At 32.2% G+C, this 17,973-nt stretch overlaps 2 protein-coding genes across 9 annotated transcripts in view; one reads left to right on the top strand and one right to left on the bottom strand.

The window, feature by feature from the left end:
- Positions 1 to 16,361, bottom strand: part of LOC127709458 (uncharacterized) — a 48,357-nt gene extending 31,996 nt beyond the window's left edge. For all 8 annotated transcript variants that reach the window (XM_052215034.1, XM_052215038.1, XM_052215035.1 and 5 more), the window contains exons 1-4: positions 16,244 to 16,361; positions 8,759 to 9,713; positions 3,329 to 3,528; positions 1,649 to 1,699 (exon numbers count right to left, since the gene is read on the bottom strand). In XM_052215034.1, coding sequence (XP_052070994.1) covers positions 1,649 to 1,699; positions 3,329 to 3,528; positions 8,759 to 9,420 — 913 coding nt within the window. In that variant the 5' untranslated portion in view covers positions 9,421 to 9,713; positions 16,244 to 16,361. The remainder of the gene's footprint in view (positions 1 to 1,648; positions 1,700 to 3,328; positions 3,529 to 8,758; positions 9,714 to 16,243) is intronic.
- A 58-nt stretch (positions 16,362 to 16,419) lies between these two features.
- LOC127708422 (uncharacterized) overlaps positions 16,420 to 17,973 on the top strand; it is a 56,896-nt gene continuing 55,342 nt past the window's right edge. The window contains exon 1 of the mRNA XM_052213293.1: positions 16,420 to 16,544. The gene's annotated coding sequence lies outside the window, so the exon portion shown is untranslated. The remainder of the gene's footprint in view (positions 16,545 to 17,973) is intronic.

Here is a 17,973-nt window from a genome sequence, read left to right on the forward strand (position 1 = left end):
AGGCCTCACACTATAAATTGATAACGTCCTTTCATTAGCTTTCATTAAGGAACTGACCATTTGATTTCTAAAGGAGGGAGGAGAGGAGGATTTTGTAAAACAATAACTTGACCTGGTATGAAAATCAGTGACTTTGCACAAGACGGGATGAAAATGAATACTCTGCAACATGAAATGCAGGATATTTAAGGATATAAATGTGTACAAAAGTGAAAATTAATTTTCGCGCAGCAAAGTTGCTAATAAATAAGAATGCGTAGTAACAGATGAACAAAATGGTCAATCCGGAAAAAAGTTTCATGCTGCTAGCTTGGCACATATAGGTCATGGGCTTCAGTGGTTTGCTCGAACAATTGTCTTTCACACCAAGGGGGGTTTAGGTCCAAAACATCATGCAAGACCATAACATAGACTTGATGTGCCATATTCCTGATTCCGGATGTGTTACGAAACCTATCGATTTGATTCTTATACTACAATTATAACAAAAATATCATTTCAATAAATAGTTAAAAGTATTTTATTAAAAAACATACAAAAACATATTCCTCCGAAGAAAATAATAATTTACAAAGTTAGCTTGCTATTCAAAACAAATAAATCAACCACACAACAAGCCATAATGAGAAATGTTATGAGTGACCACTGTCCTTGTTAATGACCTAATAGTGTAAGCAACAAAATGATTGATGTCACGGGATAATTCATGTTTAATCTATGCCAAAATGTTGACTTAATTCGTGTTTTTAATGATAATTTCTTCAAAACTACTTTTATTTCGCACATGAAATTTGACACACACACATGCACCGTGTCTTATTGCTTTAATCAGAGTAAAAATTATTGTGATGATACACATAATAATTTGGCCTTCGATGTAAATGTGGTAAATTTAAGGTAAAATTTTAGTCTGACTAAAATGCTAGAAATAATTATACTAAAATCACTTAAATACTTTCCGCTTTTGTTATATGATATATCTAATGTATAAACTATATTATAAGTACTATTTTAACAAACAACAAAGAGTGTAATAATTTTATTTTTCATGTTAAAGATTTCCTGTACAATACAGTATTTGGAGGTACCCTGTAAAAACACGAAATTTAGAAAATCGATTCATGACCATGGGAACTTACGACAATCATGATTGTAAAATATAATGATTTTCCTATAATTTGCAAACAAAAATAGCCGTGTGTTATTCGTTAACTGAAACTCATTAACTAGAGGACTTTTTGGACACTGGGCACCCTACTAATTGAGACTACTTCAAAATTGAGTTAAAAACTAGATTTGTTGATGGATACTTTGTTTCATCTGAATAGATGGAATAGGTCAATCACACATGGCAATATTAAACTTTTATTTTGGGGAGGTCAACAAAAAGTACATGCAAGTAGAGGGCTTCATTCACTTCATTTGCACTTTGGTGGATAGTTGTCTCATTGGCAATCATACCACATCTCCTTATCTTAATACAAAATAATAAGCGGTTGACAAAGAGAAATGTCTCGCCTGTACCTTATTTTCTTAGTCTTATGCAAATGTTAGCGGATATTATGTTATATGCTCTAATGTAAGAATGGAATGGATAGATTTCAATTACCAAATGTGAACTTATTGTTTTTTTGTATATTAGACCTACCTGATTGAATACAGTTCTTGTTTCCATTAGCACATTTATTTAAATGATCATCTGTAAGAATAATTTTATATAAAAAGTTTATTTTGGCAAAGAAAACAAAAATTCTATGTAAAACAATCTTTGTAAAAAGACAACATACAAATCTATGTAAAACACATAAGTGTCAATCATTGTAAATAAGTTGAGTCAAGGGAATGGGTGGAAGATTATTTACGAGAGTTGTCTTTCTTGATAGTTTTCATTTGGGTATTCCTTCAGTTGGATTTTTTGAGTCAAGGGAATGGGTGGGAGATTATTTACGACAGTTGTCTTTCTTGATAGTTTTCATTTGGGTATTCCTTCAGTTGGATTTTCTGAATCTTAGGATGTTAATTGCGATAGTAGAAAAAGGTTTCTTTTTTACCATAATGCAAAATAGAATAATTTGTTAGTAACACTGACCAAAAGTTGTTGCTTAGTATTTCCTAATTTGATAAAAGATCAAGTCTATATAGAGAAAACATTACTTAAACTCAATAACATTACCGAATTCAGTCGTGTATTTTACGTTGTATTTTACTCCAAAATTAAAATTTCCAGGCAGGGGTTCAGATTATAGAGTATATATGTACTATAAGCAAGGAATAGGGGAAAAACTTGATTTCTCTAGGTTTGTTTATATTCCGCCATGTTTGTTATTGTAATTATAGAGGGCGCCTTTATTTCTTTTCAAAACTAATAATTTACCTAATCCATATTTATATGCAATTTTAATTTTAAAAATCCAATATTATCTGATATGTATCAAAATCATATGCTTCTTTACAATTATATCATTTCTTTTCACAGAATTGCATACATTTAACTGGAATCCGCTTGTTAATAACGCTACGAAAAAAATGAAGAAGTCAGCCAGCTTATGTATAAGTATAACGATGTATAAACTACAAAACGTAATCAGTTATTTGTTCTGTTTTGGTGTTACATACTGCTGCATGTTTTGTTATAGCTATATGTCCATCAAACATTAATGTGATGAATATATCTGATAGTATTTCACAAAAAGACGGAACTGTTTTTAGTTTCATAGTCGTATTCTTAAGTGATATCTCTTAAGCACGGATTTTCCACACTCTCACACAGTAATTGTTTGCTATTAAACATTCTATTTTGATTTCTGGTTAATGTCATTCACAACTTGTACAATTGTTTTTCTATTGATTTTGGTTTAATTTAACACTCATGAAGAGTTCTAGAACCATTTACAAGCCTTTTCAACTTCTACTGGATGATGGAAAATAGGGTTTTCCATGAAAATACCGCAAGCGATCACGCATGCTTTGAAATTACCAGAGTTTCACTAGATGTTTTTAAGAAGTAACAGTTTTTTTTCTCTGAATATTCCTTGGCGAAAAGGGGGGTTTGGACAATATACCGGTGCAGACTTTACAAGGCCGATTACGGTAACAAAAATTTACAACATACATGTAGTCTAAGATTTTAAAACATCAGCAGGTGTTTGAATTGTTGTGGAATTGCTGATATTATGTTTTATATGTAAATATTGTAGTGGTCATATCAAAATTATGGGAAAAAAGATCCCTTAGCAGGAATGGTTAAGGACATGGACCCTTGATACCAGAGATTAAATTTATAGGAAAGTACAAGTTAAAAATACATATAAGTACATATAGTACGTACCCATTTTTTTTGGATTGCAAGTATAAAAAGATTTACAATTTCTACACAAAAGCCAAGTGGTGTCCACAGACATATCCTGTATGCATGGTTGGTTAACTTTGTTCAATGGACCCAAAGAACCATTATGACATCTGTTATAGTGGGCTTTGAATGAAATCATACAAACACTGGCAAAGGAGCAACTTTTACACTGCCATAAACTGAAAAAATAAAACACCAATTTGTAAATACTTGTAGGTTAAATTAATATAAAAAATTAAAATTTAATATGTTGTCCAAGGGCAATAACTGAAAAAAAAAACTTTTTTTTTTTGTTTTTAAATTTTTTTATAAATATTTAACATGTTCAAGTCTTAGACATGGTCATGATGTTTTTTTTTTTAGCTGCTATTGGCTTTGAACTAGCTGTCAGTAACTGCAAGTACTCTCAGACCTATACTTAGTGTCTTTTTTTATTGTTAGGGATGAGGGATGGATATATACACTGCCATGTCTTGTCTGTATTTTTGTTTGATGTTTTTCTTTGTATCTATCTGATGAGTTAAGCCTTTTTCGACTGATTTTTATAGTTTGTTCTTATGTTGTGCTGTTACACCACTGTCCCAGATTAGGAGAGGTTTGAGTTCTCACAAACATGTGTAACCCCACCACATTCTTTATGTGCCTGTCTCAAGTCAGGAGTCTGTAGTTCAGTGGTTGTCACTGGTTCATGTCTGCCATATTTGTTTTTCATAAATTGTTTTGTTATAAATTAGGCTGTTAGTTTTCTCAATTGAATGTTTCATATTTTTCATGTCAGGGCCTTTTATAGCTGAGTACACATGTACGGTATTGGTTTTTCTCATTGTTGAAGGCTGTACGATTGCCTATAATTGCTTCCATCCACATCATTTGAACTTTGGAGGATAGTTGTCTCATTGGCAATTATACCACATCTCCTTATATTTATATTAAGAGAAATGAAGGCTTGAGAGCAAATGCAATGCAATGAAATTTCCAATGTAATTAATATTTCAAAGGGGCATGACTTTAAAAAATATTTGATCAGTACTGAATTTGAAAATTGTCCAAGACAAAGACATTGATGATATAAAATTGATAAAACTCTGGCAAAAATTGTTCAAGTGAGAGAGCTTCCAATGAAATTTTCCATATAACTGGTATTTCCAAGGGGCATAACTCTTATAAAAATTGTTGATGGGCACTGATTTTCTAATTTGTCCGAGACATTGATAATACAAACCTATGATATAAGTTTCATAAAAATCTAGCAAGAATTGTACACATCAGAGCGCTAACAACGCAATTTTCTATTAAATAAACATTTCCAAAGAGCATTTCTAGAAATCTTTTAAATAAAAATTGTTGATCCGCACTAATTTTCGAACTTGTCCGAGACAATACTGATATAAACCTATGATATATATCAAGCTTTATACAAATCTGGCAAGAATTGTGCACACGAGAGCGCTAACAAGACCAGACAGATGCCCAGTATGTCTAAGTCCCCCGCAACATGCCATATAGGGGACAAAAATGAAGCACTGATTTGTAAATAGCTTATATCGATGAGAAAAATTAAAATCCGATATTTGCGTTTAAAATTATATTTATGTTCTACAAACATTGACAAAAGATGAAAGTTATGGCTATTCCAAGAAAAAAATTTGTAAGGGGTTCCCTGTGTCTAGCCTACGACAGCTGGCAGTGTAATAGTGTAAAAGAGAGGCGAAAGATACCAAAGGGACATTCAAACTCAAAAGTCGAAATAAACTGACAACGCCATGGCTAAAAAAAAAAACAGACAAGCAGACAAACAACAGTACACAAAACACAACATAGAAAACTAAAGACTGAGTTACAAGAACCCCACCAAAAACTGGTGGTGATCTTAGGTGCTCCGGAAGAGTAAGCAGATCCTGCTCCACATGTGGCACCCATCGTGTTGCTCATGTAAGTACCAACCCGGTAATAAGTCTAATTCGTTAGGTCACATTTGGGAAAAGGGGACAGGATTGTAGTTACGACAACTGGAACATATCCGCTATATCATCTGTGAAACGGATATTCCATAACGGTCAACCAACTCATGATGGCGTCCGTAAAATCTACGAAGGGATGATTTCAACTTCTACACTTAAGCTTGGAACTCTTGGTTTAATAGCTTCCTTGTGAGCAGCAACCCTCTTTCAAGGAAATCATGATATGAAAAACTAACCCTGGATTATTGTATCAACTGGGAGATATTATATATTCTGTATGCAGGCGCTGCTGGAATGTTGCTACATAGAAATGGAAAGTTCACAATTGGGAAGCTGAAATCACCTCTTTTGTCGTAAAGTTTTGTTTTCAACCGACCCTCATTGTCAATTTCTAGATTAAAGTCAAGATATGAGGCAGACTTAACTGTATCTGTTGTATCCTTTATCTCAAGTTCGATGGGATAGATGCATTCAACATAGTCACCAAATTTTGAATTATTTAGGAAGAGAACATCTATGTAGCGGAAAGTCTAAGACGTTCCTGTATGAAGTCAGCCTAATATGAATAAAGGAACAAGTCGACAAGAAGAGGAGCACAGTTAGTTCCCATTGGAATGTCAATTGCTTGTTGAAAAACACGTCCTCCAAACGTAACAAATATGTTGCCAATCAAGAAATCAAGCATCTTGACAATGTCAGTTTCAGAGAATTTTTTGTTTGAATCAGAGTGATTTTTTACAAAGTATGATTTATCCCTCCCTAAGACAAGATACTTGTATCCACATTGGCCATTCTATTTTATGAAACGAAGCAGGAGTAACTTTTTCAATTTGTCTTTTAGTTTGGAATGGGGAATACTTGTGTAAAGTGTAGAAAAGTCAAATGTTTTAATACTACATGTATTGCAAGATGAAAGAGTCTTAGATTGTATGCACTCTAAAAGGTCTTTGGAATTTTTTAGTATCCACATCTGATTCACTCCACCACTAGAATAAGTAGTTTCACAATAACTTTGAAGCCTGACTTTGATTGCTGATAAAATTGATGTTAATATTTTAGAAAGAGGTTTCGTGGAGCACTTGGAAGACCCTGCAATATAACGTTGTTTGTAAGGACACTTATGTTGTCTAGGTATCAAATACAGTGATGGAAAATCATAATGTTGACTTAAAAAGTGAGTCCATTTATCAGTAAAATACAGAATTTAAAAAAAAATTCAAACTTTTTCTTTAGATGCTATTTCATGGTCTGGAAGATTAGCTACTGTCCAAGTTTCATAACAATCCATGAAGGTTTACAAATTTATCATGTCAAAAAAGTTGAATCCCAGACTGTCTGTAAATGTAAACTGTAAAAAAACGAAGTCTGTCTATCAGAAAAATATTGAAAATGAAAAAAATATATTTTTTAAATTTTTCTTCATTTATTATCTCTTAATCATAATAAACTGTTATCACAGAGATATGTCTCGCCTTTTTGTAATTTTGATAATGCAAATGTTGAAATTAAAATAGCAATACTTTGACATGTAAGTTTTGCAAATATTCAAAGTCGATGAACCATGACTGAAGGTACATGGCTAAACAATCTCCATGGAATGAGATGTGCCAATGCTAATACAACTGCATACCAAATACCATTGACTTATTATAAGTCGTTCCCTTTAAACAAACCTTAACACAAACATTAACTTGTAAACTATGTAAAAGTTTCAAAGTCAATGAACCATGATCAGGGATGGGGCTATATAATCTCCATGGAAACAATACTTGCAAATGCCAATAAATTTGCATACCAAATATCATTGACTTAACATTAGCAGTTCATCTTAAACTTATCTAATCACAAACTAATTCATATGCATGTAAACTAAGCAAAAGTTTCAAAGTAAATTCACCATGACTGAGGGGGTGGGGCCAAATATTCTCCATGGAAATGAGATGTGCTAATGCTTATACAACTGAACACTAATTAACATTGGCCTACCACTAATAGTTCTCCTTGAACTGACCTAATCACAAACTAATACATGTTAACTTAGCAAAATTTTCAAAGTCTATAGACCATGACTAAGGGGGTGGAGCTAAATAATCTCCTTGGAAATGAGATATGCCAATGCTTATACAACTGCATACCAAATATCATTGACCTACCACTAGTGGTTCCCCATAAATTGACCTAATCACAAACTAATACATGTAAACTATGAAAAGTTTCAAAGTCAATAGACCTTGACTGAGGGGGCGGGGCCAAATAATCTCCATGGTAATGAGATGTGCCAATGCTAATACAACTGCATACCAAATATCATTGACCTACCACTAGTGGTTCACCATGAACTAGATCTAATCACAAACTAATACATTGTTGACGCCACCGCTGCCGCCGGAAACAGCATACCTATGTCTCGCTTTTTGACTCCGTCAAGGCGAGACAAAAAACCTTCTGCCAAAGTTTCATAAAATTGTATGAAGGTTTGGCAAAGTAATTGATGTGAAACAAACTTTAACTCCAGACTGTATCTACTTGTTAACTGTAAGAAAACTAAGTTTATTTATCAGTAAAATATATATGGAAAAATGAAAATAAATACTTTCAAAATTTTGCTCTGGATACTGTAATTTGGTCATAAACATGATAAACAAGCTTCTGTCCAAATCTCTAAAATTCCATGAAGGTTTGACAAAGTTATTTAAGTCTAAAAAAAACTTTAACCACAGACTGAACCTAAATGTTGATGCCGCTGCCGATGCAGACAGAATCTAGCATCGCTATGTCTCGCTTTCGCAACATAAATGTTGCAGGCTCGACAAAAATGTATGGGAGGGTCGGACACCACATATTTTTTTTTTAAGGGTAATATGGGTGGTAGTATCATATTAATGAAGTACAGCCTCCCTTCCATTTTGCTGTACAAAAATGTCATTCCAGGTAATAGCAGTTTTTATATTATACCTGCAATTTTTAATTAGCAGTTTTGTTTACAATGCCTTCCCCCAAAAAATCCAAAATTTTCAAACTGAACTGAAATTGCAAATAATACATAACTTCTACTGAATGTTAACCTACAACATGTAGAACAAATAAAATTGTGAGTGATCTTAATTCATATGGTAACTGGTCATGGTAACCTGCTTACATTAGCTCATATATAAAATAGTGACCAGTCAACAAGGAGTTATAACATTGTTCATAAATGAAGACCAGTTATTAAAAACTTTAAATTACCCCAACTGTAATAAGAAATTCACCAGAAATATTGTATTTTTCTCAAACTGTTTAACTGTGGTCGTTTTTTAAACTTGCATTGAAGTACATTTACAATTTCATTATGGACATTTAAAAGTCCACAAATTGTTAAATAAAATAAGTTTACTACATTTAACCTTAATGTAACCATGGTAACAGCCTCTGCCTTTGCATACAAATGTATTTAAATCATACTTACTGTTGATGGTAAGGAGGATTCAACATCTTGCCACATTCTATGCAGTTATACTCATCATTTTTTCCGGGCTGCGTTACTCTTAAAGGTTTTACATAAACAACATCGGCCAATGATGTTATTGGGGTTTTTTTCAAAGAAGAGTTTATTTCTTGTCTATTGGAATTCCTGCCTCTTTCTTCCATGTTACTATGGTTACTTGCAATATACTGTTGTATATCTTTATTATTTCCTTTGCTGGAATCATGTGACATTTCAATATTGTCATGGTGTTTATTTGTATCTGTCATCCTATTTTTTTCTAATGTATTTGACCTCTGAGCTAACAATTGTCGTATTACATCATAGTTCTGATCTTTAATGGTACCCTGTGTGTTTAGTTGACCAGGGAAATTTTTTGCTGGATATAAACCAGGTGGAAAATTTCCTGATGTACATGTATTCATCCAGTTTCCGTGATCATTCTCAATCGACTCCCTTTTAATTACAGAATTACTATAATTGCCTTTATCAAATGTTGAGCTAGAATCATCAACACCTGCTTTTCTATTTACACTTTCACTGTGAAGTGTTGCATCATATTTTTCATCTTCTTCTTCTTCATCTGGTTCTCTTTTAATTATAATATCACCAATACACATCACAATTCTCGCAGACTCATCCATTTTTTTATTTGTTTATAACCCTTCTACAGTTATATAGAATAGTTGCTATCAAATATTTTGCATTATCTAAACAATTATTATCCTGTACAACTGCATTTATTACAGTTTTCTCTACTGCATATATAAAAGCTTTACATTACATATGTTTTGTTCCATATTTGTTTTTTTCTATTTTAGTTTGCACAACAAAACTCAATAGTTTATTGGATCCTTCCAAAAATAATTCATAATTTGCCATGTCTTTTTTTTTACTTATGTTGTCAGTGTTAAACTGCCATGTAACTATATCTTTCCTACAACAGAAAACAAAAATATACAGTGAGTCAGATGCTTGATAGATCTAGAAGGTCCCTTGCTTTAATTGCATATATATTGCTTTTATATGCATACTGGTAATAATTTTTCACACACTTACCTAAACTTTAAACATTGTTGAGGCAGTTTGAATGATGTCAATACTATATGAATTCATCATTTTTACCGGTTTTGAAAATTGTATGTTTCATAACAATTTCTTATATGATTTTTCTTATGGGTGTGTTTGTTTGGTTATTTTATAATTTTCTGTTTGTTATATTTCAATGTATTTCATGAGGGCCTGAGGGAAGATTAGTTTTATAGCTAACTGTGTAACCCTCTTGAAATAAAGAATTATTATTATTGTTATTATTATTAATTACTAAAACCAGTAAATAAGAGACAGAGAGACTTCATCATTGTACATAAGATATATATAAAAGATGTGGACCAGTTCCTTAACAATAAAAGACCTTTGGGGAAATTGCAAATTGACTTGATAATTTTCTTACTGTGACTTGATTGTAAGTGTTGCTCTCCACCTTCAAAAAAATGTATTGCAGTTCAATCAAAATTCTGATCAAATTGTAATTTGTTCATTTGAGCATTCCTGATGAAGGTAAATCCAGAAAAGTGCTTCTGACCCATAAAATTTATAATGTGTTGTTTTCATTTTTTTATCTGACAAACTGTTCCAACTGGTCAGAAATTTTAATCAACTGAAGTGGCCAATCAAAAACTTCTTTATTTTAAATAAAATTGTGGAAACCTATGTCATATATATATGTAGGACTCGGAGGTGCAATGGGGATGCTGAAGTGCGATGGTCACACTGAAGTGCGATGGTCTGTTCGCTGAAGTGCAATGGTCTATAAATGTCATTAGTTACAGTTTCATACTAAATGAGAGATAGTTCTCTTTAAATTTGCTGCATGGGGACATTATTCTGCTTTAACAGTTTATCTTAACGTAATCTCAGCTCTTAGCTCTCATGAGTTCCACTTTTACCGTAATATCATAATACGGAAAAACTCTCTGCGGACCCATATGTAGTTAGAGAATTCAAAGCTCCATAGTACGTAAAAAACGAAACTTCTGTAGATTTCGAAAAAGGATCTAAATCATCAAATTTCCCCTGTCTACTAATTATTTCCCTTTTCCGTTAGTATTAAAATCTGTTTACAAGTTGTATTCATGTCGAATACTAGTATGCCAAAACATTCCATATTTTCTCCAGTTGCAGTAAAAACCACTGACGGTGATAAGTTTATAAGGCCCTTATTATATTGCATTCTAAACAGCTACCGGTATCACATTTTCAGTCATTGAAATTAGCACTGGTTTTTATAGAAAATAACCTTTGTACATGTTGTATTTAGCGTTTTGAATAATTGTATGAACGTTGGCTTATTTTTGTCCAAAGTAAACTTCAACGTTACAATTAGGACTGGAAATATTTATCATGACTTTAATTAAACGGGTTAATATTCTAGATGATTTACTTAATAAAGATGAAAAGCTGCTTTTAACAAACAAATTGACTTTTTCATCGACACTGAAAATATAGTTTATGTAATCCATCGCACTTCAGCGTAACCACAATCGCACTTCGGCGTTGTTACAAACAAGATAGCGTCACAATGCCACCATCGCACTTCAGCGTGATCAAAAACGCACTTCAGCGTCAAACCATCGCATTTCAGCGTGACCATCGCGGTTCCAAGTCCCATATATATAAATAAGAAGATTTGGTATGAGTGCCAATGAGACAACTATCCATCCAAGTCACAATGTGTAAAAAGTAAAAAATTATAGGTCAAAGTACAGCCTTCAACACGGAGCCTTGGCTCACACCGAACAGCAAGCTATAAAGGGCCCCAAAAAGACTACTGTAAAACATTTCAAACAGGAAAACCAACGGTCTGATCTCATGAATCTATATAAAAAATGAGAAACACTTATGAACCACACCAACAAACGACAACCACTGAACATGCTGAACAACAGGCTCCTGACTTAGGACAGGTGCATAAAAATGCAGCAGGTTTAAACGTTTTAACACCTTCACCCTAACCTGAAACAGTGGTATAATATTACATAAAATGTATGTTATTTTTCTTTTTTTTCTTTTTCTGATGAAATTTCATAAGTAGACAATATGGTGTTGAAACATTATATTAAATATCAGCATTTTTTATGATTAAAGACTAGTCACGATGATCTAATCTTTAAATTTAACAAAAATATGAATATGTTTTATATATATACATGTACATCTACTTGAATGTCAAACTTTTATTACATAACATGTAAACATAGACTTTCTTTTGACAGAAAATCCTTTATTTTATCAAAATCTTCAGAAATGTACTGCTTTTGAATTATTGCCTCCCTGCACTTTGATTCACTAACAGCCTTTCCGTTTGCGGTGACCTTACATGATGCCTCTCATTAGAAATTCATCAATCCCACAGCATCAGATTGAAGGAAAAAACCTTGATTGAAGAAAAAGTATATACAAACTTGGAAGGAAGGTATATTGTAGTATTTACTGGTTCTGAAAGAAAAAAGAAACAAACCCACCGAACCATTTAACATTTAACTGGTATGCTTCAGGTTGAAAAAAAAATGTTGACTTAATTTTTGTGTGTCAAATTGTAATTGGCACAACAGTATTATACACAAAGTGACTTCGTAGATTTTTAATAACACTTTTTTTCAGAACAAAATCTCTTTTGTCATGTTTGTTGACAATTGTAATTTGAAAAATGCCAGAAATTTTCAGCAAACATTTTTGTTTTGACAGCCTCAGCATATATACCATTAGAGGTTATCTAACATAACTGCAGGTCCCAGGTAGGGATGACAACAGTTTGTTTTTTATTCAAGGGAAAATATTGCAAATTGCAAATGATTACATAAAAGGCAACAACTTTTGGTTGGCAACTTTTTTGAATACCTGATTGTATATATGAGTTTTCAAAGGAATCTATCTATAGTCCCTAACAAGATTTTGGGAGGTAGATGAATCCCAGCTAAAAATGATCAAAATGACTTTTTATGAACAAAAATAGGTAGATCGGTCATATTTTGACTTCATGAGCTTTCTGCTTTCCTTTGGATTAATTTGGAATGATAATAGCTTAATAAAACTGAAAAATTCTATTTCATGTTAAGACACAAAAATCCTTTATTACGAAAATATCTAGTGATATATATAATACAGTTCCTAAAGCTAACGATAATCATATCATTGCTTACAAAACTCATTTCTGACTTGAAAATTTTTTTTGGGATTATCTTGGATCCCCTTATAAGTGGTCTATTAATAGATCACTTTTTCCTTTCATAAAAATGTGATAAATGTGATAAAATGACCCTCCATACATATTTACTGCACATGGGGGATTACTGGACAAACACATTTCCAATAAAAACACGGATGACCCACATGTTTTGTTGATTTTAAAATTAATTTCAGATATTTTTTGGGAAATGAGATTAACTACTCAAACTTGATTTGTCAATAAATCAATTTATATTAAATTTGATACAATTTGTATATAATTAAGCAGAAATACATCCGATCACGGATTTACGGTACTGCTAGTCCAAATAATTATGACGTCTTGAATAGCTATTTTATTTTTTTGCTTTGACGCCTTCCGTCGAAGGATTTGTCAAAGCAAAAAAATTAAAATAGCCTTTCGATATTCCAATTTTCAGACAGTCAATTAGCTATTGGAATATTATCATTAAACTGGAAAATTGAAAATCACAGATCCACTTCTCATGAAATAATCTCACTTATTAAATCTATCCAAAAACACCATGGAATAAAAATTAGTTTTGAATGGACCCCAGGACATGCAGATGTCAGAGGAAATGAAAAAGCTGATAAACTAGCTAAAGAAGAAGCTAAAGAGGTGAATGAAATTGAAAAAGAAGCCCATATTATAGTTACAAAACAAAGATATAATAAACTGCTTCGCTGAGCGCAGCTAGATACGCCCGCAGAGGTCCAACCCTGAACAGTTGGGGCAAAAATGGACACAATATTCAAGCTTGATTCAGGTCTGAATTTGGATTGTAATTAAATATTTGACATATTATAGGTGTCTGAATAAATGTATTCAAAGAACTTGAAATTGGTTATATGAATTGAATTTATGTTCAATTAAAGATTTCTTGCTGTTGTGCAATACTTAGTAAATCTGTTGTCAGACTATAAACAAATAAAGTATAATTAATTCTCAATGTCATATTAGAAATTTATGAAAATAAAAAGGGAGCTTACATCAATAGATATAAACAATTCACCAAAGTTTCATGAGAATTGGTGACAGCATTTTTGAGTTATTGTCAGAAAACTGGAAAATCACCCCTTTTTAATGAATAAAACCCCATAACTCAGAAATGTAAAATGTAAAATTTATAAAATTCTAAAGGGAGCTTACATCAATACATACAAACAATTCACCAAAGTTTCATAAGAATTGCTGAAAGCATTTGTGAGTTTTTGTCTGATAACTGGAAAGTCCCCCCTTTTTTTATGAATAAAACCCCGTAACTCGGAAACGTAAAATCTAAAATTTATAAAAATCAAAAGGGAGCTCATGTCAATAGATATAAACAATTCACCACAATTTCTTGCAAGTTGGTGAAAGCATTCTTGACTTATTGTCCGAAAACTGGAAAATCACCCTTTTTTTAATGAATAAAACCCCATAACTCGGAAACGTAAAATCTAAATTTTATAAAAAACGAAAGGGAGCTCACGTCAATAGATATAAACAATTCACCAAAGTTTTATGCAAATTGGTTTAAGCAATTTTGAGTTAATGTCCGACATGTTGACGACGGACAGACGGACGGACAGACGGACAGACGGACGGACGGACAGACGGACAACGGTATACCATAATACGTCCCATAAACGGGCGTATAAAAACAGCAGCAAGGATTTTAGTGAATAAAAAATGGCAACATCGTTGGGACAATTCTGATACAGTAAGATTCTATTATAATTTCCACCATAATGTCAATGAAAAATTAACACTTGATTTTCCAGATCATAAAACATCAAAAATTATTAGAAATTTAAGATCAGGATATTACCTAAAAAATTATCAAAACAAAATCAATTCATATGTAGATCCAAAGTGTGAATGTGGTCAATTAGAAACCGTGGAACATTATTTCAGAGTTGGAAATTATAGCCCGCCTGACCGCCCGAGACGGCCTATTTTACGATCGGGCGGTCAAAAATTAAATATAAACAGTCCGGTGGACGGTCTATTTTTTGCAGGTTGGGATTACCTTTTTCTATTTTTGGAATGAGTTCTCAGTATTACCCCATTCATAACAGCACGTAAGAATCATGACTGCCAATTGGAACCGAACATGGTGATACCTGTTGTTTGTAAGATCTGCACTCATTGGCTAGCTGGTATTGAATCGTCCAATCGCGATCGCGTTTATTAAATAAAAAATAAATATTAGAGGAAATCGAAAGTACATTAAAACATCTCAAAACACAAAAACATAATTTAGAATCTTGAAGGAAAATGGGTTGGATTTTTATTGCATTAATTTTCAGGGCTGGTAAATTTTGATCAGGACAGGTAATTTTTTTATGCAGCCAGCCCTGTGGTCTGGTAGACATTTCCAGTGAGTTTCCTACCCTGATTATTTACTTTTTTGTGAAAATTATGAAGAGGCTAGACAGAAACCTATGTATACATGAGATATTTTTTAACACGGGTACATATTGATTTAGAACTTTTATTGTCAATAGAAAAAAACGACAACTCCTCTGTCTCTAGAGACACTAATGCGGTTGTTGGGTGATTTTATCCGCGAGTCGCGCCATTTTGATTAAGAAATTTTTTTAGTTTTTTTTTTTACTACAAATGTTAAATCATATTTTTTTTTTCCTTTTTTATTTCTTAATATTTTAATACAGATGCCACCTAAATGTATTAAAGTACAAGTGAGTTGTTTACCAGATTGAAAATCGTACATGCGAGACTTATATTTACAAGAGAGACAATCCAGTGTCAACAGCGACACCTACAGATTACAGAATATTGGAAGGCTTCAAAGCAAAAAAATAAAATATCCTTTCAAGACGTCATAATTATTTGGACTACCGGACTGCAAAGTATTCTTTAATGTTTTTAATTTTATATGCCATTTTTCTCTATTCTTCATCTTTGATTCTAAAATTTTTTTCTATTAAACATTGTTAAAACAAATCACGAATAAAATCTCCCAAAAAAACTCTGTAGTAAAGATATTGAGATAAATTATACATGCTGTGTTTTTACATAAAATTCATCATGTTTATATCCCATTTCGACACAGGAAGGCGTCAAAGCAAAAAAATAAAATAGCCTTTCAAGACGTCATTATTATTTGCCAATTGGACTATGCCTATGGAAAGGGATGCTCCCCTTCGGCATGCTGTAGTAAATACAAGATGAAGCCAAACACTTTATGACTTTTGTAAGGAGGTTGTGGATACCTTTGTCTTCAACATTTCTACATACAAACATGCTATGCCACAGCTTATTTATTACTGCAGGCAAGAAAAACAAAAACAAAATGCTACAAATCTGCCATCATCGTGTGTAATATCTGGACGCTTCACGGAAGAAGACTGAAAATTTTCCGTGTAATACGTAATAAACAAGCTGCTCTCCCCTTCCCAAGAACGAACTACAACAGATAATACATGATGCGCTTTAAATTAAAATTCTATAGAAGTTTTGTTAGCAAAGAGCAGTTTATGCTATGCTAAACATGAGACTACCGTTTCCAATTTGGTAAATATGCTATCTGATCAGTTTCAGAGTCTTGTATGTTCCTCCATTAATTCATTAACTGTGGAGCACTTACCCATGTATAGGGTATAATTGTAGCAATTATATACACCCTGGGAACAGTAATATATCAATATATATGTTCCTGATACACCTTAAAACATAAAGGAACATATAAACCTATGTACAGATAAAGGAATAGGGGCTATAAAAAAAATAGCATTTCAAGACGTCATAATTTAATATTGGACTACAAGATAATAATAATATTAATAATAATATTTTATTCAATAAAATATCAAGCATATGAGTTAATACAATACTCAATTATATACGATACATAAAGACAATACTAACACATACTTTGTAAAATATAATGGCATTTTATGAGTGTAGTATCCTTACAAAAAATGTAAGTGCATGGAAAAAATTTGCTGATATTTTATCAGGGATAACCCATGAAAGCTCTAAGGCTTGTTTCCAATGGGGTCCCTTCGTGTAAACGACTTATAGTTTCGACATACAAAAAATGATATTACACAAATTAATATGACATAAAAACTTCATATAAAAATAATTTAAAGAGATTTAAGTTTAATAAAATAAAAAATAAGTTTTAATAGTATAAAAAGAAGTCTGCTGAAGCCGCACTATAACTTTTGGTCAAGTACTCTTTGACGCTAATTTTGAAATCCTTTATTTTCTTTATTATTTTAACATAATATTTGGCAACATATTCCAATCTTGTATGCCATTAAAATAAAATGTATCTTTTTGTTGACTCTTTACTGGTGGAACCCAGAAGTTATATTCACTATTTCGTGTGAAATGATGAAAATGTCTCACCTTTGTAAAATTTGTATACATATAATTAGGACAATGGTGGTAATAAATATTATGAACATGGTTTAATCTCAATTGTTTAACACTATTTTCAATATTAACATAACCAATACTATTCAATACATTATGGTCAACTTTTGATCTAATTATCCAGTATTTTTTTATAAATCTAACACATTTGTTTTGTAATACTTGTAACTTATCTTTATATTTGTTGCTGACACCAGCATACCATGCAGAACAGGCATAGTCAAAATGACATTGTTAAAAATTGATATTTAATTCATAAATTCCAAGAGACCCAAATACCTGAGCTTGTGATGAAACTGTGTACATGCTAAATGATAATACACTCTATATTACACTGTTTCACATGTTACAGGCACTTGTTTCATGCGATGATAAAGACCCCTTCTCTCTTTCTTTCCACAACATTAAATCAACAAACATGCAAAATTTTCACCTGGCAAAACAAACCCGATAAATTTCTAATAACTTGAATGGACATATATGGTCAGAAGCCTGTACATGCTGTAGTTCAGTGGTTGTCGTTGGTTCATGTCTGTCATATTTGTTTTTTTTTCACAAA

The sequence above is a fragment of the Mytilus californianus genome, unplaced genomic scaffold (genome assembly GCF_021869535.1).
Source record: "Mytilus californianus isolate M0D057914Y unplaced genomic scaffold, xbMytCali1.0.p SCAF_7, whole genome shotgun sequence".
In the NCBI taxonomy this organism is placed as follows: Eukaryota; Metazoa; Mollusca; class Bivalvia; order Mytilida; family Mytilidae; genus Mytilus; species Mytilus californianus.